This window comes from Sitophilus oryzae, unplaced genomic scaffold (genome assembly GCF_002938485.1).
Source record: "Sitophilus oryzae breed Bouriz unplaced genomic scaffold, Soryzae_2.0 scaffold_734_pilon_pilon, whole genome shotgun sequence".
NCBI lineage: Eukaryota > Metazoa > Arthropoda > Insecta > Coleoptera > Curculionidae > Sitophilus > Sitophilus oryzae.
Window position 1 is genome coordinate 667,379 of NW_022147345.1, and position 21,168 is coordinate 688,546.

General features: G+C 33.0%; 1 protein-coding gene across 4 annotated transcripts in view; it reads left to right on the forward strand.

Annotated features, from left to right (window-relative positions):
• Positions 1–20,479, forward strand: part of LOC115888359 — a 54,978-nt gene extending 34,499 nt beyond the window's left edge. For all 4 annotated transcript variants that reach the window (XM_030908066.1, XM_030908065.1, XM_030908067.1 and 1 more), the window contains 5 exons: positions 1,895–2,108; positions 2,572–2,750; positions 7,465–7,678; positions 8,798–9,108; positions 20,204–20,479. In XM_030908066.1, coding sequence (XP_030763926.1) covers positions 1,895–2,108; positions 2,572–2,750; positions 7,465–7,678; positions 8,798–9,108; positions 20,204–20,409 — 1,124 coding nt within the window. In that variant the 3' untranslated portion in view covers positions 20,410–20,479. The remainder of the gene's footprint in view (positions 1–1,894; positions 2,109–2,571; positions 2,751–7,464; positions 7,679–8,797; positions 9,109–20,203) is intronic.
• The last annotated feature ends 689 nt before the right edge of the window (positions 20,480–21,168 follow it).

Consider the following 21,168-nt stretch of genomic DNA (forward strand, 5'->3'; position numbering starts at 1 on the left):
AACTAAAATATAAGAAACAGGGGAGTTATTATTCTCACTGAGAAAGTTTATAAAATACCTTTAAGTAAAATCTCTTCAGATCTGCGGTAAAATACCTTTATTCTTATTAAATAATTTCAATAATCTATGTTCTTATTTATTTGTGATTTATGACAACCAACCACCTAATAACCTAACTTCATCCATAAGGACAATGTAAACACTATTTGGCGCTATTCTTGCAACGGTCGCGACCCAAAACTTTTGAAAATTTCGGAGCGGTTCGGCTTTTTCCGGAATTATATCGCCAAATATTGTTTATTCAAATTTATTATTATTTTCGTTCGTTTATTTATAAATAAAATACAGTGTGTTGCATACAAGAAACTTTATTTTATATAAGGACGCATGTATGAAATACCTATGAACTATGAAACATTGGAAACCGACGTTATGAGGCGATCATAGATAAATGAAACAAGTTTAGATTGGAAAGTGCCTATAAGGACAATATAAACACTATTTGGCGCTATTCTTGCAACGGTCGCGACCCAAAACTTTTGAAAATTTCGGAGCGGTTCGGCTTTTTCCGGAATTATATCGGCAAATATTGTTTATTCAAATTTATTATTATTTTCGTTTAATTTTATAAATAAGATACAGTGTGTTGCATACAAGAAACTTTATTTTATATAAGGACGCATGTATGAAATACCTATGAAACATTGGAAACCGACGTTATGCCACGATCCACGATGGTTTTTTCAGTTCACAGTTGACAGCACAGCTTTTTAAGTTTTTAATGCCACTTTTTCACAATTATCACCGGTTGGAGTAAATAAAACTTGAATTAAACTCACAAGATAGCAATAATTACTTTGAAAATGGACGCTATAAACACTTTTCGGAATTCCTTCAATGAGAACGGTTTAGATTTTGAAAGATTATTATGATTTTTGAAGATTCTGACTTTGACAAGAGAAAATTATTTCTGTTTTTGTTTGCCGTTGTTCTTAGCGACCGCTATAGCAGCGCCAGATCGCGTATAACGGTCGCGACCCAAAATAATTTTGCGACCAAAAATTTTGACGGGCTTTCCAATCTAAACTTGCTGCATTTATCTATGCCTAACTTTAACATCAACTTGATAATCCTGAAAAATGTTATTGTTAACCAAAGAGTAAATCAAAAATCAATTTCTGAATTCGCTAACGCCAACATATTTTTCATTAAAAAAAAATACCAATTTTCGTAACTAGGTCGGCCATATTGAGGAACTTTTAAAAGAATTGTACTATAGCTGGGCCGTTGGCGTTGCCTGGTAATTAAAATATAATTAGAAAAAAACTAATTTTAAAAAGTTTTAACATCCTGTAGCTCTAAAACTATGCATTTCCATACCCATGTTTATACGAACTTTTTTTCATATTTGTTGATGAGGAATCAATAATGAGTACTTATTTAAAACGTTTGCAAGTTAACGATATTAATTTTTTTTTGAAGGTTGCTATTAGACTTGGATCAAGGCAAATTAATAAAATTGCATTTATCTCATCAAGGAGGTCGAAATCGGCAAAATATCAAGAGACAACTTTTAATGGGTATTAAACTGCTTACACTATTTCACTAACAAAGAGAAAAAAGTCAGTGGCCCTAGTGAATATGTCGACACTTTTTAAACTTTAAAATATGTCGCATTTATAGCACAACTTTTACCCCCAAAATTTTATTCAAAACGCTAAAAGTACTTGGAAGAAAATTATAATAAATCGCAAAAATATTAAGACACCCTGTAGCTACAAAAAAAGCAGAACCGAACCTATGAAAAATAAATCTTAGTTTGACTTGAGGAATTTCCCCACGAGAGATGGTACATGTTTTTTAAAACACCCTGTATAGCGTTGAAAGTTTTTAGCCGAACATGATGTCTCAATTGTTGAGGCCCTCATAAAGGTCTTGAATGAAGGGATGATGGACGATATGGGCAATCTATTACCTGCGTTTAATTTATCTTCGGAAGGATGGTTTGCCTTGCCAGGCGGTTTTGCAACTATATGGCCCATTATCTCAGGAATCTTAGACTTTTTCAAGAAAACGGATTACAGACCATTTGGATCATTAGCATTAAGGTTAGTAAATAATGTCTATACAGGCTTCTACAAATTCGAGGTACGAGCATCTCGGAAACCGTAATAGATAAGAAGATGGTTAAATTGGGGCAAAGTTGGTATTTTCCTTGGCATGTTCACCACGATGCCATCAAAAAAATAAATTTTAAAGTTTTAATAATTTCAAGGATTGCTGAGTTTTTTTGGAAAATCAATTTTATTTTTTCCTGTCGTTACTTTTTAGAAAACCAAAAAACTAATTGTACATTTTCATAGCCACTTTATTAGGGTTATCTGATTTTTAAATTAGTTGATAATTTGTGAGATACAGAGGCCAACTTAATTTTTTTAAATACGGACCTGCTTTTTTATTTCAGGTTTTGAAAGAAAGTTTTTTTTCTGAATATCTTTGGAAATATAGTTATTGTTATTTTAATAATGTTATTTTAATGAACTAATATCTTTACTTTTATTTTTCATGTAGTATACCTCTGATACTGTTGCTGATATCCTGTAATGGTTTATTTGTTATGTTCGCCATCCTCTATGAACTAGGCCAAAAGTTGACCTTACAAACTGTTCTGATTTTCCTGATCACCGCGCCCATTTTACTTTTTAGTTTCATAGGAGTGTTCGGCGGCCTGCTCCTCTACGGTGTGGCAGGTAAGTTCCATACCAAGATCATATATACTTACGTGGATAAGTAAATCATTATGGAAACTGTCGCAAACATATCAACGACTTCCATTTATCTTCTTTTTTTGTGGCACACGCGGTGCTTCTACTCTATCTATCCTTGTCGAGGACCTAACGTCCGCGCGCCAAATTTGTACATTAATTTTAAAAATATAATTTGTAAAATGAATATATTTAAACAATAAACTGAATGTTTACTGTCACAACAATTAAACTATATAAAAAATACACATAGCCACTCCGTACGAATATCAATATTCTTAGGAAATCTAACCAGAAAGTATGCATGTGGTTTAATATAAATCAGGGGTGGATGGGCCATATGGGAAAACGGGAAAATTCCCGGTGGGCCGGTGGAAAGATTGGCCGGCGGGCCGGTCCTGATCAGAGCTCAAAAAAAGATTGATTTAGCAAAAATTAAATGGTTAATCTTCTCCCTTTACCGTTTTTCAAGTAAGTCAAAAATAACCAAGTTATTTTACTTTAAAAATTTAAACAAAAAATGCTGTTTTGCTTAAATTTTGAGAACCACTGGATCTTTTCTGGATTTCCTTTCATGTAAATTTAATCTACTATCTAGTTCAGCTGGCCCAATCCTCTGTGAAATACATTATTTTTAGTTTTTCAGGTATATAATTTCTTACACATTGTAGAAAGAAGTTCTCTCTTTTCTGTTAGAGCAGCAGCCTCGTCGTGTATACGTGTTTTTAACTGAATGAACAATTTATTTGCAGTCGCCATTAAAACTGCTGCATTTTTTAGGTTATTATTATGGAAGGCTTATAAATTAGTTCTTATCACTTTTTCTGTATGCTTTTCTATATTTGGCATCTTGTATGGTAATACCATGACAAACGAAAAAAACCTAGACCTATATGCAGTGCACATAAATGTGTTCTGAGGTAATGAATGATATGTCACAGTCCATAATAAGAATATTTGGATTTTCCAGACATATTAATATTTTATTATCTAATCTAGTTTAAACCTTATTTAACTCTTCTCTTCTGTCTAAGTAATTTTTAGTAAATTAATTTAAGCAACATTTTAGACTTGGTAGTTCTCAAGCAAAGAGATAGCCATCGCAAGTTTTCTCTGTCAACCGCAGAGTTCGCGTCAAATTCGTCAATCTTTTTACAAAGGGGAGCTCGTGTTGCAGCTTTTTCAAAAAAATATTGCACCGAAGCCCCCAGTTGTCAATCTACGTTACCGTATTCTTAGTATACACTTAGATCGAGACTATTTAAATTTACCTAATGCTATTCATTCTTTTTTCTGCTGCCAGTCAGTCATATTTATTAGTTACTAATAAAAGAATAGTGGTGAAACTATATAGGGTGAATCTTAAATAAGTGCAAATATTTTCAGGGGTGGTATATTTTGACCCCAAGAACAAGTTTATGAGGTTTCTTTTGCAAAAAAAAATCGTGCATTTTCTTTGAACTTTTCCTATATATTTTAAAAAACTTTTTAGAACTTCCTGTTCACCGCAAATTTTCCCACGGTATAGTTTCTTAATCTCTGATATTACGGCACGAAAAGAGATGCAAATACCGAAAAATTGAGGTGACTCAATTTTTTTTAAAAACAAATCTTTTTTTAATTTTCAAACTTTAATAACTCGATTGGACTTATTTGAAACACGGTAAAGAGAATATATCGTCCCACTGCTGCCAAAAGTCACTAACTTACTTTTTATTACTTCTGAGAAAAATGCGTCTAAAGATGAATTGAATTGCATGAAGATGTTATAGTTAGTAACATAAATAGCCAGAAATCTTAGTTAATTACTTTTGCAATCGATTCTCCGCTTCAAAACATAATTAGTGATTGAATTTGGTTGTTCAGAAAAATGTTAGTTAGTGACTTTTGGCAGCAATAGGACGATATTATGTTTCTTTTATTGAGATCTACCAGCTCTGAAAATATTTGCACTTATAAAGTCACCCTGTATAATGAACATTTTCAAACCGAACAAACAACAGATGTTTATTAAAATTATAAGTGTCTCAAAGAAAGACATCTTACAACAGTTATTTTACAAATTGGTGTTTATGTTTATAAGCAACTGACGATTATACTGATGATGCAAATTGATTAGTTAGTTATGGAGTCTCTAAGAATCTTACTGTCACTTTAGTTAGAAGATTAACCATTTAAATTTTGCTAATCCAATTTTTTTTTGAGTTCTGATTGGGACCGGCCGACTCACCGGCCCATCTTTCCACCGGCCCACCGGGAATTTTCCCGTTTTTCCCATATGGCCCATCCACCCCTGACTAGGACCAAAGGCAATGGCATGGATTTAATGTAAAAAATACGAAAAAATGTTAGTGTCTTCCTCAAAAGCGAATATCTCCAAAAAAATAAAGCTATAATGAGATGGAACCAAGAAACAAACTATTGAGAAAATATACACCTAGATAATTATGAGGATTTAAAATGATTTTTAAATTCCTTGCTTTGTTAACATATTCCACAGGGTGTTTCAAACTTTCATCAAAATATCAAAAATTTGTTTTCCCTGGTATAATTTACAGATGGTAACTTTCAATTTTAATTTAGAAAGAGACAGGAAAAAGTCAAATAATTTAGTTACAAATTGCTTAAAAAATCACCAAAATTGGTTCACAAGAACACAATATACCTACAGGGTTGTTCACCACATACGACACGGAGTATTGTAGCTAAACGACTAGATTTTTACAAATTGTAAGTTTTGGGTTCGATGAAGGACTATTAGAGCTACAATATAAAAATATTTTTACAAGATACAGAATGTCCCAAATGAATAAAAAATATTATAGTTGTATTTTTTTAAATGGAACACACTATATATTATTACATTTTTAGTTTCTACGATTAAAATAAAGGTAAATTTGATTAAGGTTTATTACACTTAAACCTTACCGTTTTTGAAATATTTTCAATTTTGTGAAATTGCAGTAAAAATTTCTTCATTTCTTTCAAAAAAGCTTCATTTCTCCGAGGGTATCAAAGTTTTTATTACTAAATATTTACTGAAGTGTATTTATTGATCAGTTATTGTGTTGCAAAAATAAAAACTTTACTACCTTATACAGAGTGTCTAAAAATTTATTTTAAATAATTACTAGCTTTAAACGGCAATAACTTGTTTAATTTAAATGGAACACCCTGTATATTTTATGAAAATCAGATGCACAATTTAATTGTCTATCAAATTATATTATAGCATTTTTTATCTATCTTTTCAAGTTTCCGTAGAAAATGCATTTTCTTGTAATTTAGAACTCATTTATCAATATACCCTTGGAATACTGACATTTTAGATTATTTTTAAAGAGTACAGATACCGATATTGTCGATATAGTTCGTTTATTTTATTAAAATATAAAAAAACTCTTTAAATATTTTTTGTTAAAGAGGACCAACTAATATGATTCCAGTATTCAAACTACATTAATTGACTGTTTGCGTGGATTAATAATAATTGCTCCAAATACTAAAAAACTGAATTATGTATGTGTATTAGACAGTGTGGTAAAAAGTAACACCTTAAAAATGATATTTAATTTTTTGACAAATGCTTATTTATAACAACAGAGACGTTCGCATTTTCCTAACTTATTATTATATTGATTTCTGATTCAAATCCACATTTATGTAAAATAATTTATTAACGAACACAATTAAGTATGTAATTAATTGGTATTTGGGCGGAAATACTGGTGGTATATTTAATTAATGGTATACTCTTTTATAAAGATTTAAATAGTTTTCTTTTTGCATACAAATGGGCTAATAATATTATCGTTTTTAGTAAAACGATAATATTACAGTAGCCTGTACATTTTGTACAACTGTTGTTTTAAAAACAATCTAAAATGTCAATATTCCATGGGTATATTGATAAATGAGGTCTAAATTATAAGAAAATGCATTTTCTACGAAAACTTGAAGGAATAGGTAAGAAGTGGTATAATACAATTTGATAGACAATTAAATTGTGCATCTGATTCTCATAAAATATACAAGGTGTTCTATTTAAATTAAATAAGTTATTGCCGTTTCCAGCTAGTAATTATTTAAAATAATATAATTTTTATTATTGCAACATAACAACTGATCAATAAATAAACTTCAGTAAATATTTAGTATTAAAAACTTAGATATCCTCGGAGAAATGAAGCCTTAAAATTTATACTGCAATTTCGCAAAATTCAAAATATTTCAAAAACGGTAAGGTTTAAGTGTAATAAACCTTAATCAAATTTACCTTTATTTTAATCGTAGAAACTAAAAATGCAATAATATACAGGAACACCCTGTATATTATTTGCATTTAAAAAAATACAACTTTGATATTTTTTATTTATTTGGGACACTCTGTATCTTGTAAAAATATTTTTAAATTGTAGCTCTAATAGTCCTTCAACGAACCCAAAACTTTTTTTTTTTGAATTTGTAAAAATCTAATCGTTTAGCTACAATACTCCGTGTCGTATGTGGTGAACAACCCTCTATAAAACTTTAAAATACATGAAAATGAGGTGCCCGTTTTTCGTGCCGGTGAGTGTATATACAGTATGTTCCCGAATTGTCTTTACAAGAGGAAACATTTTTTTTAAGTTTTAAAGAAAATAAAGATACATGGTTTAATTTTTTTTTTGAACTTTAGATGAAACTAGTCATGTTTTAGGTGTCTTTACTATCATCATAAAACTTATCGAGTTGATAGCCATGTCTCTCTTCGACGCTATTGTTGCGGCAGTTAGGATAATCACAGACATGATAATGTCGTTTTTCACAAGCAACGACGCAGTCAAAAGACCAGACCAAACACTGAACATACAAGACAATGTCAACGAAAATGCCATGCGACTACAGAATCTTTTCAGTGAACACGAAAAGAGGTAAGCATAATTATTTAATAACTATTGGACCAATCAGAACCAGGGTTGGGTAGGTAGAAAATTTTACATATTCTACCATATTTTCTACACGTAGAATATTAATTTTCTACACCAACTAATTGTCTACATTTTCTACATGTACCGGGTGGCCAATTAAGAATGGACGCCGACTGTATCTCAGAATATACTTATCGTATAACTTTGAGAAAAAAATTCTAATAGGCAAATCGACTAAGAGAAATCGCTTGAAATTATTTTCAAGTTCGAAAAATGTCTGCAAGGGGGCGTTTCTCTCATAGCCAATCAGAAAACAGTTTTTTTCTTAAAAATATGCAGGTGGACAGGTATTTTAAATATTACTATTGTAATCATCGAGAAACTTGTAATTTTTTTCTCATAAAATAAAGTGGTGGGGGAAGGTTAAACTTGCTTTTATTAAAATAAGGATAGCTCTGGTTTAGGTTAGCCGATTTAAACAAACTAGGGCTCGTTTAAAAAAGTTTTTGTTCCTTAATGATCTCCAGTATAAATTTTGTTTCTACATCTTTTTTGTGATAGCTAGAAGGCGCTGTTTGACATATGAAGGCTGCCGCTTAGGATTATATTGGTCTAAAAATTATAGTAGTAGGCTAGGAAATAAAAAGAGGTAAATTAGTTACGTCAAAATATTAAAACGTTTAAGTTCAGTTTTCATTTCAAACTAATAATCAGTTCTCTCTTGTTTTGAACTCGACACCCTTCCTTTCGAATCGGACACCCTTCTGGCATTCAGTCTTTTATAAAGAGAGTGAAGGGATATGTGTTGGGAGAGCGCATGTTGAAAGACTAATATTTAAACTTATGTTCAATTTTTTTCTCACTTCTTTCATATTACTTCATTTTTTTATATATATTTTGTAATTAATTATTGAATAATGTAGGTCTTTAATCGTATTTCTGTAATAACTTGATTATTAATTTTACTACTCTTTTCTTACATATACTTTTTTGGATGGTTGCGTGGAAGAGCACAAATGTGAACGTCGCCATCGTTATTATTTTAATTTGTATACAATTGTTTATATACCTAATAAAGACATTTTGAATTGAATTGAATTAAAACTGAAATATATATTTTAGGAAAAGCAAAAAATCCATAAGACCCTTAGTAAACGTGGCGATGGGACTCCGAGGTAAAATGAATTTGGTTGTTAAGGGTGTGAACATAGGATCAGCCGTCAATATCCTTAGCAGTGACGCGATCCAGAGCGGCATGTCAATGGCAGCAGAAATAGTCAAACTTTTTGACCGGATTAGAACGGGTAATTTAGTAACGAGAGCATTTAGTGGAATTTTCAGTGGGGCACTTAGTTTGCTGGCCGATGAAAGCGATCCAGCATTTGCCAAAGCGATTCTACCTGGAATATCGTTACCTCCTTTTGCAACAATCCGTAAGTATTAAACAACAACTATTTAGGTGGGGATAACATTGGATACAAATTCGTACGAAAAAAAACGGTTCATGAGCGCCGATTTTATTTAAAATCTGTAAAAATATAATGTAGGTTAGACCAAAGAATAGATCACAATCCTCATAAGATACTAATACCACGGCCAAAGCCACGGCATATAAAACAACGCTACGCGCATATCCTTGCGCACGCCGCCATTTGGGGTTCCAACAACAGAAAGTAACCAGCGTCGTAGTTTTTCCCGTCAAGATTTCGCCTAAGCCCTGCCTTAGGGCTCTAACTCACTGACGACCAGGTCGCAACGACCGTTAAAATATTCGAGTAAATTAAAAAGCGAAGTTGCTATTCATGAGCTTATTAAATGTTCTAATATTAAATAATGCATTTAAAATATTCTTGGATTTTTTGTTAATAAATACTGGTGTGGTAAATGGAGCAAGTAAAATCTCCAACCCCGTTATTTCCATGTTTTTCAAATCCGCGATGCCTGCTATTCGATCAGTCCTTTCATAACAGAATATTCTACATCCTACGTCTATGTAATTTAATATGTTTAGAGTGAGACATGTAACTCGAGAGATTTTCAGCATTATATCAATAAAGGACGAAAACAGTATTGTTCCTAAAGGTGCGTCCAGACTTGAGCATTTTAGCCTGAACGAACCGAGCGCGCACGAACAAGCAGAACAAATAGGCCGAACAAAAAGCATTTTGTACGCGCGACCGACAAAAAGGGAGATATTCTGTTTCTTTTTTCTACTGATATGGACTTCTACTGATGGCTCTTATCGACTTTAGAAGTAAACATATTAGGGCCATCGTAAAAAAAGTTCGTCAGACACTGGCTCTAAATATAAACAGGTAGAAAATTTAGCTTCCAGTTATTTCAATGTTTACAATATAAATTCCCCTTTTTTATTGTTACTGAGAATCTCCAACAGTAATTACTTCTATTTTTATGAATGTTTAAGTTACTTTTACTCTTAATTTTTTTTTAAATAATGTACCTAATAGAAATATAGTCTAATGAACCCTGTTTGAAAATTAAATATAATATTTAAACTACAGTTGTCCTCCTTGTACATGACTACAATACAACTAAAAATACTAATTTAATAAAAAAAAAACAAGTGGATGTAGAAAAACTTTAAATATTATTTTTTTATTTTTTAACATCGAAACTCGAAGGTATAATAACAGGTATCATACCAACCATAAATAGAGTAGGTATGTCATATAAAAATGTTTTGAATTTTTACTAGAATCGAGCCTTGATAAAAAAGGGACTAGATTTAAGTTTCCGTTTGATCCAGTCTGTACACTATTTCTTTGGATTTTCTGCACGTGTACAAAAACTACACTAAAACACTATATCTTATAGAAAATAAAATATTGTGCGTTGAATTTGAGGGATTTCATCTGAAAAATTATTAAATTGGAAGAAAACCGGCAACAAGCGGCAGAAAATAATAATATTTTAGTGTAGTCTACTGGTCGTAACGACCAACGGACGGCCAGGACGTTACGTCGCCGTCGGCGCGGCGCGACGCGGCGCAGCGCCATATGGAAATTTCTTTTGTCTGCTTGCCATGTATTTAAACGGACCAACGTACCCTAGAGCGCGCCGCGTAATTTCCGTCAAGAAGTCGGTAGACTTCTCTAGCAACTTTTTTCCGTCTCCCGCGTTTCGGCGCGTTGCAGTGTGCGTACCCGCGACTCGGCAACGGAAATAATTTTTCATCTTGAATCTCTTCAGCTGACTATTTGACTGGGAACTAATGATACGTATCAATGGTAGAATTATATTTTTAAAGGTAAATTAGGCAAACAGATTTTCATAAAGGAATATTATATCTTTTTAGTCTTCCCTCACTAGAGGCAGGTGGATGAAATATTTTTCTATCAAAGATTTAATATAATTGAGTGGTGTAGAAGCAAAATTTGCAATCTCCACTTTTTGACAAAAGTGGCAATCTCCAATTTTTAATTTCTAATTACCTAAATATATAAAAAATATTAGGGTTTTTTCATCACGTAACTAATATACATATCAGAATAAATAAGAATTATCAAAAGTCGTCAGTATAAGCGATTCATTATTGCATTGTTAGTAATTTGTCTCTTCTGAAAATATATGATCAGTAGAGATAGCCGGTGTTTTGCTTCTAAAACCCTCAACTGAGGAGTTCGTAAAATGTCTCCTTTATATTTTGTAATACTGAAAAAATGATCTGGTCTTTTATTAAATCAGGAAAAAGATGGAAAAATTCTCCAAACTTCTTTTTATTGTTAATCTTATGAGTCCAAACTTTCCTTTTCTCCTTCATCTGCTCTCCCTCTTCATCTGTTAGAAGAGCACAAAAAATATGCTTTCGTCCGCACTTGAACTCATTGCTTTAAAAACTAAACTACAGTAAGTAAAAAACTCTTCGACTAACTAAATAGCTTTTCCGCGTTTCAGGAGCGCGCTGTAGTGGGCGCAGCGTCCCGAAAAAAGTTCTCTTCCCAGCGCCGCTGCGCTGTCTAGTGGGCGACAACCTTTAGATAAAGACAGAAGACTGCCGTACGTCGTGCATCGAATTTAATAATAGAGATGTTCGGTCCTAAGATTTCAGTACCGGTATCCGGTAACACGAAATACCCGTCCTACAACCGGTATACCGGTTTCAACGATTAGATCGGTGGGACCGATACTGAACCGGTATACCGTAGTTTTTGTCTTAGTTTTTCTCGTCAAGATTTCGCCTAAAGGTTGTCGCCCACTAGACCGCTGCGCGGCGCGGCGCTGGGAAGAGAATTTTTTCCGACTGCGAAGGGACTGCGCCCACTATAGCGCGCTTTTGAAACGCGGCAACGCTATTTAGTTATAGTCGAAGTGTTTTTTACTTACTGTAATTTAGTTTTTAAAGCAATGAGTTCAAGTATGGACGAAAGCATATTTTTGTGCTCTTCTAACAGAGGAAGAGGAAGAGGGGGTGAGGAAAAGTTTGGACTCATACGATTAACAAAAAAAGAAAGAAGTTTGGAGAATTTTACCATCTTTTTCCAGATTTAATAAGAGACAAAATCATTTTTTTCAGTATAACAAAATATAAAGGAAACATTTTACGCACTCCTCAATTGAGGGTTTTAGAAGAAAAAACACCGGGTATATCTACTCATCATATTTTTTCAGAAGAGACAAATTACTAATACTTTTGATAATTCTTATTTATTCTGATGTGTATATTAGTTATGTGGTCAAAAAAACCCTGATCTTTTTTATATAGTTAGGTAATTAGAATTTAAAAATTGGAGATTGTCACTTTTGTTAAAAAGTGGAGATTGACGGTTTTGCCTACACCACTCAATTATATTAAATCTTTGATAGAAAGGCATTTCGTCCATCTGTCTCTAGTGAGGGAAGACTAAAAAAAATATCATATTCCTTTATGAAAATCGATTTGCCTAATTTACCTTTAAAAATACAATTCTGCCATTGATACATATCACTAGTTCCTAGTCAAAAAGCCAACTGAAAAGACTCGAATGCAAAATTATTTCCCTTGTGAGTACGCACACTGCAACGCACCGAAACGCGAGAGACGGAAAAAAGTTGCTAGCGAAGTCTTCTGACTTCTTGACGGAAATCCCGCGGCGCGCTTCTGCGCTGCGCGCTCTAATGTGCGTTGGTCCATTTAAATACATGGCAAGCAGACAAAAGAAATTTCCACATGGCGCCGCGCCGCGTCGCGCTGCGGTCTAGTGGGCGACAACCTTAAGCCCCGTCTTAATAGGCTACAACTCAGACTTACGTCGCGTCGCTACCGCACGATGAGTTAGATAGAGACAAAACTACCGTACGTCGTGCATCGAATTTAACAATAGGAATATTCGGTCCTAAGATTTCAGTACCGGTACCCGGTACCACGAAATACCCGTCCTACAACCGGTATACCAGTTTCAACGATTAGATTGGTGGGACCGATACTAAACCAGTAGCGAACCAGAACACGTATACATGGGCATATGAGGCTTTGGGACTAGAGACGGCAAGAGGAGGCCGGGTGGACAACTCAAAAGGTACAAGGATATTTTCCACGAAAACTTAGGGAAGGGAATTAACAAGCAGAATGAGTGGCTCACAATAGAACGGAATGGAGAAGAATTGTAAAGTCAGTTAACAGCGACAACCAAAAAGTAAAGAGGCCACAAAGCAATGAGATTTTTGAATGTCCAGAGTGCGGTAGACAGATAACATCACGTATCGGGCTTTTCAGTCACAGAAAAGCTCATGAAAGAAAACGCCTTGCGTGACCATCTTCTGATGCGTGTCAAATACTCGTCAGCGAGTAATGGCAGTATATATATATATATGTATGTATGTGGTGCTGGTTTTCGTGACCATTGTAAACCGCATTTCGTAAAATTGAAAATACATACATTAATGTTTTCCTTTATATGTATATTCTTCAGCAACTGTTGGAGATACATAAAAATGAATCTTCTTTTACCCATAACTTGGACATTCATAATTATGGCACAAGATTAGCAAGTTCAATAAGATCAAATAAATTTCGATTGTGTAAATCAGATAAGAACTATCTGAATGTAAAACTGTACAACGTATTACCACCTCCAGTAAAAAATCTAAACAATAAAAAATCGTCAGGGTAGGCAAGGTATGCGGCGCCTACCCTAAGATTTTGGCAGGATTTAAGCGGTTTATTACATTACATTATTTACTTTATTTATGTTGCCAATACATACATACTGCCATTACTCGCTAACGAGTATTTGACACGCATCAGAAGATGGTCACGCAAGGCGTTTTCTTTCATGAGCCTTTCTGTGACTGAAAAGCCCAATACGTGATGTTATTTGTCTACCGCACTCCGGACATTCAAAAATCTCATTGCTCTGTTGCCTCTTAACTTTTTGGTTCTCGCTGTTAACTGAGTTTACAATTCTTCTCCATTGAGTTCTATTGTGAGCTGCTACTTCCCACTCATTCTGCACATTAATCCCCTTTAAGTTTTCGTGGAAAATGTCCTTGTACCTTTTGAGTTGTCCACCTGGCCTCCTCTTACCGTCTACAAGCTCACCGTAAAGCAGTGATTTTGGTATGCGGTTTTCTTGCATTCTGCATACGTGACCAGCCCATCTTAGTCGGGATTTTGTAACCATGACTTCAATACTCTCGCAGTTAGCTTTTTCAAGAACCGATACGTTTGAGACGTGATGGAACCATTTGATTCTTAAGAGTTGTCTAAGGTGTCTCTGTTGCAATTTGTTTAATGCGTTCATGTGTCGGCGGTACGGCACCCAGGTTTCGCTCCCATATAACATGGTGGGGATTATTATTGCTCGGTACACTGCAAGTTTCGTTTTTGTGCTCAGGTCATGGTTGTAAAAAACCCTGTCTTTTAATTTCCAGAATGCTCTTGAAGCGCTGCTAATCCTGTGCTGAATTTCAGAGTCGATATTGGCCTTTTCCGAAATCAAACTGCCGAGATAATTGAATTCCGCTACATATTCCGCTACACTCCGTGTCGTGTTTTAATAATCAATATTATTTTAATATTTGGGGTGTTGTTATTAAAATTTTCACTACCGCTGGCGTACGCTGACTGTGCCGCTGCGTTAGAAAACAAAATAATTTTGACCGTTGGAGTGCCATTGTTCGGCGATTTCTACATCGCCTACTATCATAGTCGATATACGACGTACGGCAGTCTTCTGTCTCCGTTTAACTCATCGTGCGGTAGCGACGCGACGGAAGTCGGAGTTGTATCGTATTAAGGCGGGGCTTAGGCGAAATCTCCGGTCGCCTTCGCATGAAGTCTTGGAGGCTCGGTAGGCTTAAGGGGATATTCCCAATATTTCATAAAGAGATATATCACATGTCATTAAGGGGATATTTCATATGATTCATTATACGTAGCATTTAAAATTTTAATATGAAAATTCAAAAAAAACGTTTAAAGCAAATTAGAAACATTTTTTCGGGCTTGTCCGAGATTATTCAAAATGATCTAAAAGGTTGTATTTCAGAACACGCCACAGAAAAAAAGAATCCGAAATAAAAAAGTGCGTTATTTTATTCGGTGCAAGAAGACGATACAACAGATATTACAGAAAAGTCTCAATGTGCTATTTCAATTCGATATGTTAATAAAAGCGGCTTAGTCAAATATCTTTGCGAATTTTATTTTATAAAATATTAGATAACATTGTTATACATTTAGAAATAATGTTTGCAGATAGGTACTCGCATATCTCAATTATTTTTATTTATCTCTTGCGGATCCGAAATTTAAAGAATCCTATAAAAAATTTCCAACGCATTTAACATCTCATTTAACAAACTTGTTATATTGATACATTTCCAACGCATTTAATAGTGATTTAACAAAAAAATGTTATTGACCAATATAAATTAATAAATAAATTGCAGGTATTAATAATAAATATGATAATTTCGATTATAAAATAACTAGCGTGTACCAGGGGGACTTCGTTCGCGTCGAATTAATCATTTGTAATGGTGATGATAAAGTAAAGCAAGAATTTCCATTAACATACAAACTGGATAAAATTTTCTCACATTTATGTTAGCATGAGAAAAAACAATATGGCGATATTATTATATAACTTGCTAATATTTGAGGGTAGTTTCATCTCGTTGGAATTTGACTTTTGAAAAATCCGTTTGCCAAAAATAAGCTTTTTACGTCAAGCAGTTTAGTGGTTAAGAAATTACTCCACTTTTTGGAAAATCCTGTATGATTTTTTAAAAAATTTCAAAATATGTAAAAAATTACAGTGGAGGGTTGGAACCTTTGGTGTTACACAGCAAAAAAATAAAAACACTAAATCACCACAATACAACAAAACGCTTTTACTTTTACACTGGACGCGCGTTTCGCTAACCATGTTAGCATCATCAGCAGACGATTATAAACTAAAATACAATCTACAAGTTGAGCGTTTGTATACTCGCTCAGTGGGCACCGAGTGGGCGTGGCAAGATCTAGCCAACCGGGTCAGAGCCCACCGAGCATAACAGTTAAATTTCCGTCACTAGAGTAGTAGGAACAAAGAAAGAAAGAAGGAATTGGACCGTTGTCTCTGTTCATACTATCTTTACATTTATTAATTCTGATGCTTTCATATGCATCTAATTGCCTGTAATTTGAGACTTGTTTAATTAATTTTAAATTATTAAGATCTATACAATGTTCTTTATCAACAATATGTTCGGCAACGCAAGATTTAACCGGTCTACCATATCTTATCTGAGCTAAATGTTCTTTAAATCTAGTTAATATTGATCTTCTATTTTGCCCAACATATTTCTGATTACAATCTTTACAAGAAATTTCATAAATACCCGACCTTTCCAGTGGAGGTGTTTTATCCTTTGAATTACCTAATAATTGTTGTAATTTATTATTAGCACTATACACAAGTTTATAATTGACATTCTTAAAAATTCCTTTTAGACCACGGGATAACTCTCTATCAAACGGTATTGAAAAATATTTTGACGTATCTTTCTCCACTTGAAAAGTCGAATTTTCAGAAATCATTAACCTGTACCTACGTTTTCTAATTAGTTTATCAACTAGTGAAGGAGAATATCCATTACACTCAGCTACATTCCTAATGTAATCTCTTCCTATTTCATATCTACATTCCTAATGTAATATCTTTCTAATTCATCTTGAATTTGATATCTATAGGAAAAATACCACTACACGCAGATATATTCCTAATGAATCATATCATAGTGTTGCACATAAAATGGCTAGTTTATATTTCTTAGTTCATAGATTACTTAGTTTTCCACTTTCCAGCGAAAGATATTATTGTACAGGGTGAGTCAACGATAGAGTTAAGTCCATTATCTCATTTGTTTCGAGGTTTACAAAAAAGTTTTAAATATAACAGTTATAGGGAAGTTTAAGATATACATTTTAAAATTATTATAGAGTATACAGAGTGCTTCAAAAAAGTGTGGCGAATATAACATATGTTTTTTTTTAAATGCAACACCCTATGTTTTATTTTATTTTTAGATTCTGCGTAAAATTCCATAACTTTTTTATATATAATATTATATACCTAAAATGAATAGTTTTTGTAATATTTAAATTTGTTTAAACAAATGTTAGATTGCAGGGTGATAAAAAATTGTCAGTGATGCCTTTGTTTCTGAAGTTGGACAACTAAAATTTGGTAGGAGAATTTTATATAGATATAGAAAAAGATCTATGTAAAGATATTTTAGTGAGATGCTACAGGGTGTTCAAAATATATTTATGAATTTCAAATCAAAAATTCAAAATTCAAAATGGGACACCCTATATATTATCATTTTTTCTGATAGATTTTAGAAAACTCTTCAACTTTTATTAAGTATGTCATATACCTATTTTTAATAGTTTGCGATTTATTCCAATTTTTTCTATTTTTACCCATATTTTTAATACCATTATGCTATAAAATCATGACAAAGTCAACTATTGACAAAACAAACTATTTATTACTTATCTTTAACAAGTAGCTTCATAATTAGTTACAATTGTTAGTAATAGTTAAGATTAATTAACTTTACTCAAATAAACTAAAATCGCAGTCGTGAAACAGATTAAGGTAATACTAAATTACCTAATTGTTAAAGACTACTGATATAGTGACTGGCTGTAATGTCTGACTGATTATAATTCATTTCGTAAAGCCCATATTACTACTGCCGCCAAACCGTCCCAATACACACTGAAGATGTTTTCTAGATAATCTACATCTATTCTCATAGTACTTAGCAAAGTACTATATAATATATAGTACTTAACCAGAAAATATGTTTTTTTTTGGCTTGTTCGTGTATATTAGTCACATTGACTAATTCATTTCAGGAAAATATGTAACTCTTATCTCTACCATTACCACCCTACGACAACATTCAAATTTTGTTCTTAACTTACCTTAACAGACATGAAATTAATTTTGATAATTATTATTTTTTGTCATGGTAACTATGATTGTTATAGCGTAATTGTATTAAAAATATGGGTAAAAATAGAAAAAATAGGAATAAATCGCAAACTATTACAAATAGGTATATGACATACTTAATAAAAGTTGAAAAGTTTTGTAAAATCTATCAGAAAAAATGATAATATACAGGGTGTACCATTTAAAAAATTTGAAATTTCTTAATTTTAAGTAGTCGAAATTCATAAATATATTTTGAACACCCTGTAGCATCTAACTAAAATATCTTTACATAAGTCTTTTTCTATATCTCTATAAAATTCTCCTATCAAATTTTAGTTGTCCAACTTCAGAAACAAAGGCATCACTGACAATTTTTTAACACACTGCAATCTAACATTTGTTTAAACAAATTTAAATATTACAAAAACTATTCATTTTAGGTATATAACATTATATATAAGAAAATTATGAAATTTTACACAGGATCTAAAAATAAAATAAAACATAAGGTTGTGATTAAATTAAAACATAAGGTTGCATTTAAAAAAACATATGTTATATTAACCACACTTTTTTGAAGCGCCCTGTATACTCTATAATAATTTTAAAATGTATATCTTAACCGTACATATAACTTTTATATTTAATATTTTTTTGTAAACCTCGAAACAAATGAGATAATGGACTTTACTCTATCGTTGAGTCACACTGTACATGCGAGAGGCAGCCGACGCTCTGTATAGAGTATGGCACTATAAGAAGAAGTCACTAGATATAGTATCATATAGTGCCGTAACATTTGGGCCGCTCCAAGTGAAACTAGTATCGTCCGCAAAGAGGCAGATTTTACCGCTAATGTCTAGATTTGCAATGTCGTTCATAAACACCAGAAACAAAATAGGGTCAAGTACTGAACCCTGAGGGACGCCACATTCTTATATGCCACAAGAAGACATAGACGTATCAATCCTCACAAAATAAATTACATTGCATATTCCTGACCGTATTATACCGAATGATAAAAAAAACGGCGTCCAGTTGGCTTGGAAATGAACATATAATTTTACATATAAAATGACAGCGATCTTTATTTCATAGCCATCGCTGACGCATTTTTTTTATCATATGTTACCTAGAGTTGGAGAACGCAATCAGCTTTACACAAAAACCGGTAACGAAATCGTTTTATACGGTTTTTTTGATTTTCATATTTTTCTCTACCGATTGAAACTGATCTTCCGGTACCGGTACCGAAACCAGTCCTGTAAAAGACGATACCGATACCGGAATATTTCAAAGGTACCAGGGGCGCTATTCTGTACAATCGTCGGTATCGGCAAGTTACCGACAGCTATCGGTACGTACGGCCAATGAGCGTCGTGTTGATTGTTGTTGTCATTGTTACCGATCGGCCCTATGACAGATATCGCAAAATTGTACCGACGACTCTCGGTATCTCTACCGTGCGGTTGACAAGGGCACGGTAGAGATACCGATTTTCGTCGGTACAAATTTGCGATATCTGCCATAGGACCGATCGGTAACTATGCCAACAACAATTAACACATTGTTACTATATACAAATACGTATCGAGAGCTGTCGTAACTTACCAATACCGACGATTTTACAGAATAGCGCCCCTGTCCTGGTACCGGTATACCGGAAGACGGAACATGTCTATTTAACAATCGATGTAGAAATCGCCGAACAAAAGTGTTTCCAGTCAACGGTCAAAATTATTTTGTTTTCTAACGCAGCGGCGCAGTCGGCGCTCGCCAGCGATACTGAATATTTTAATATACAAGACCACATACTATACAGGGTGTCCCAGAAATAAGTGCAAGTATTTTAACTGGTAGTATTGTGAGACCTATTAGGTTTTTTTCGCGAAAAAAAAATTGAAAATTCGAAATTTTTGGAATTTTTTTTAGTTTTTAATTAAAAATTATAATTTCTTGATAATATGGCAACATAGGTATTAGATTAAATTTAATAGAAAGTATATCCTGAAAAGATCCAGTGGTTCTCAAAATTTTAGCAAAAAATGTATATGTTCTTTAATTTGATATTTGATTTAATATTTTATTTCAGGAAAGTATAACGAAACTGTAGCATTGTTACGTCTACCTACAGAGCAAATAATCAAAAGAGTTCCACACTTCAACAATATGTTTATTATATTAGATAAACACTACCGAGAGATTTACAATAGGAGTTTAGCCGAAGAACTAAAGAGAGACCGGAGATTCAACAATGAAATCAGAATAGCTATTAGAAGGCATCTTATACATGATTGAATGAATTGAAATATTAGACATTATAGGCAATAAATGGATGATAAATTTTCATATTATGTAATAAAAAGTGTACTGTAATAATACTTAATTGAGCTTTATTAACTCTATAATTCTAGATATAATTCCAATGATATCCCCACTTACTTTTGCTCCCATTATTTCAATATCTAGTCATACACAGGGTGGCGCCCCTCATACGCCGCGGAACCTCCAAGGAGAATGGTACTTTATATCGAAATTAAATTTTGGCAGCATATGTAGGTTAACTAAAAGCATTTTATAAAAATATATAGAATTATACAGGGTGTCCCCAAAAAAAGTTACAAATCAAAGTTGTGATTTTTCTAACGGAACACTCTATATATTAATTGATTTTCGGATTCTAGAAAAAAAATAAAGGTGAGTTTTATTAAAATCTAAGGAATTTTGACATATATATTTCACATTTTGTGAAAATGAAAAGTAATTTTTAAATTTCGATTAATTTTTAAATTTCGATAACAGCTACCTAAATTTTAGTTGACCTTGTATAGCCTGATATTTAATTACAGTAACCATTGTATATTAAACCCAACTGAAATTTGACCCGAAAAGTTATACAGGGTAAGACAAAATTAATATGAAATATTAGTCACTTTTAAAAGCCTGTTACTCCTTTATTTTAAATGGAACACTCAGTATATTATTCCGGTGTTCAATGGGGAATTTATATATCTTCAAAATATTATTAAGGTTGCCTACCCCTCAGACAAAGATTTT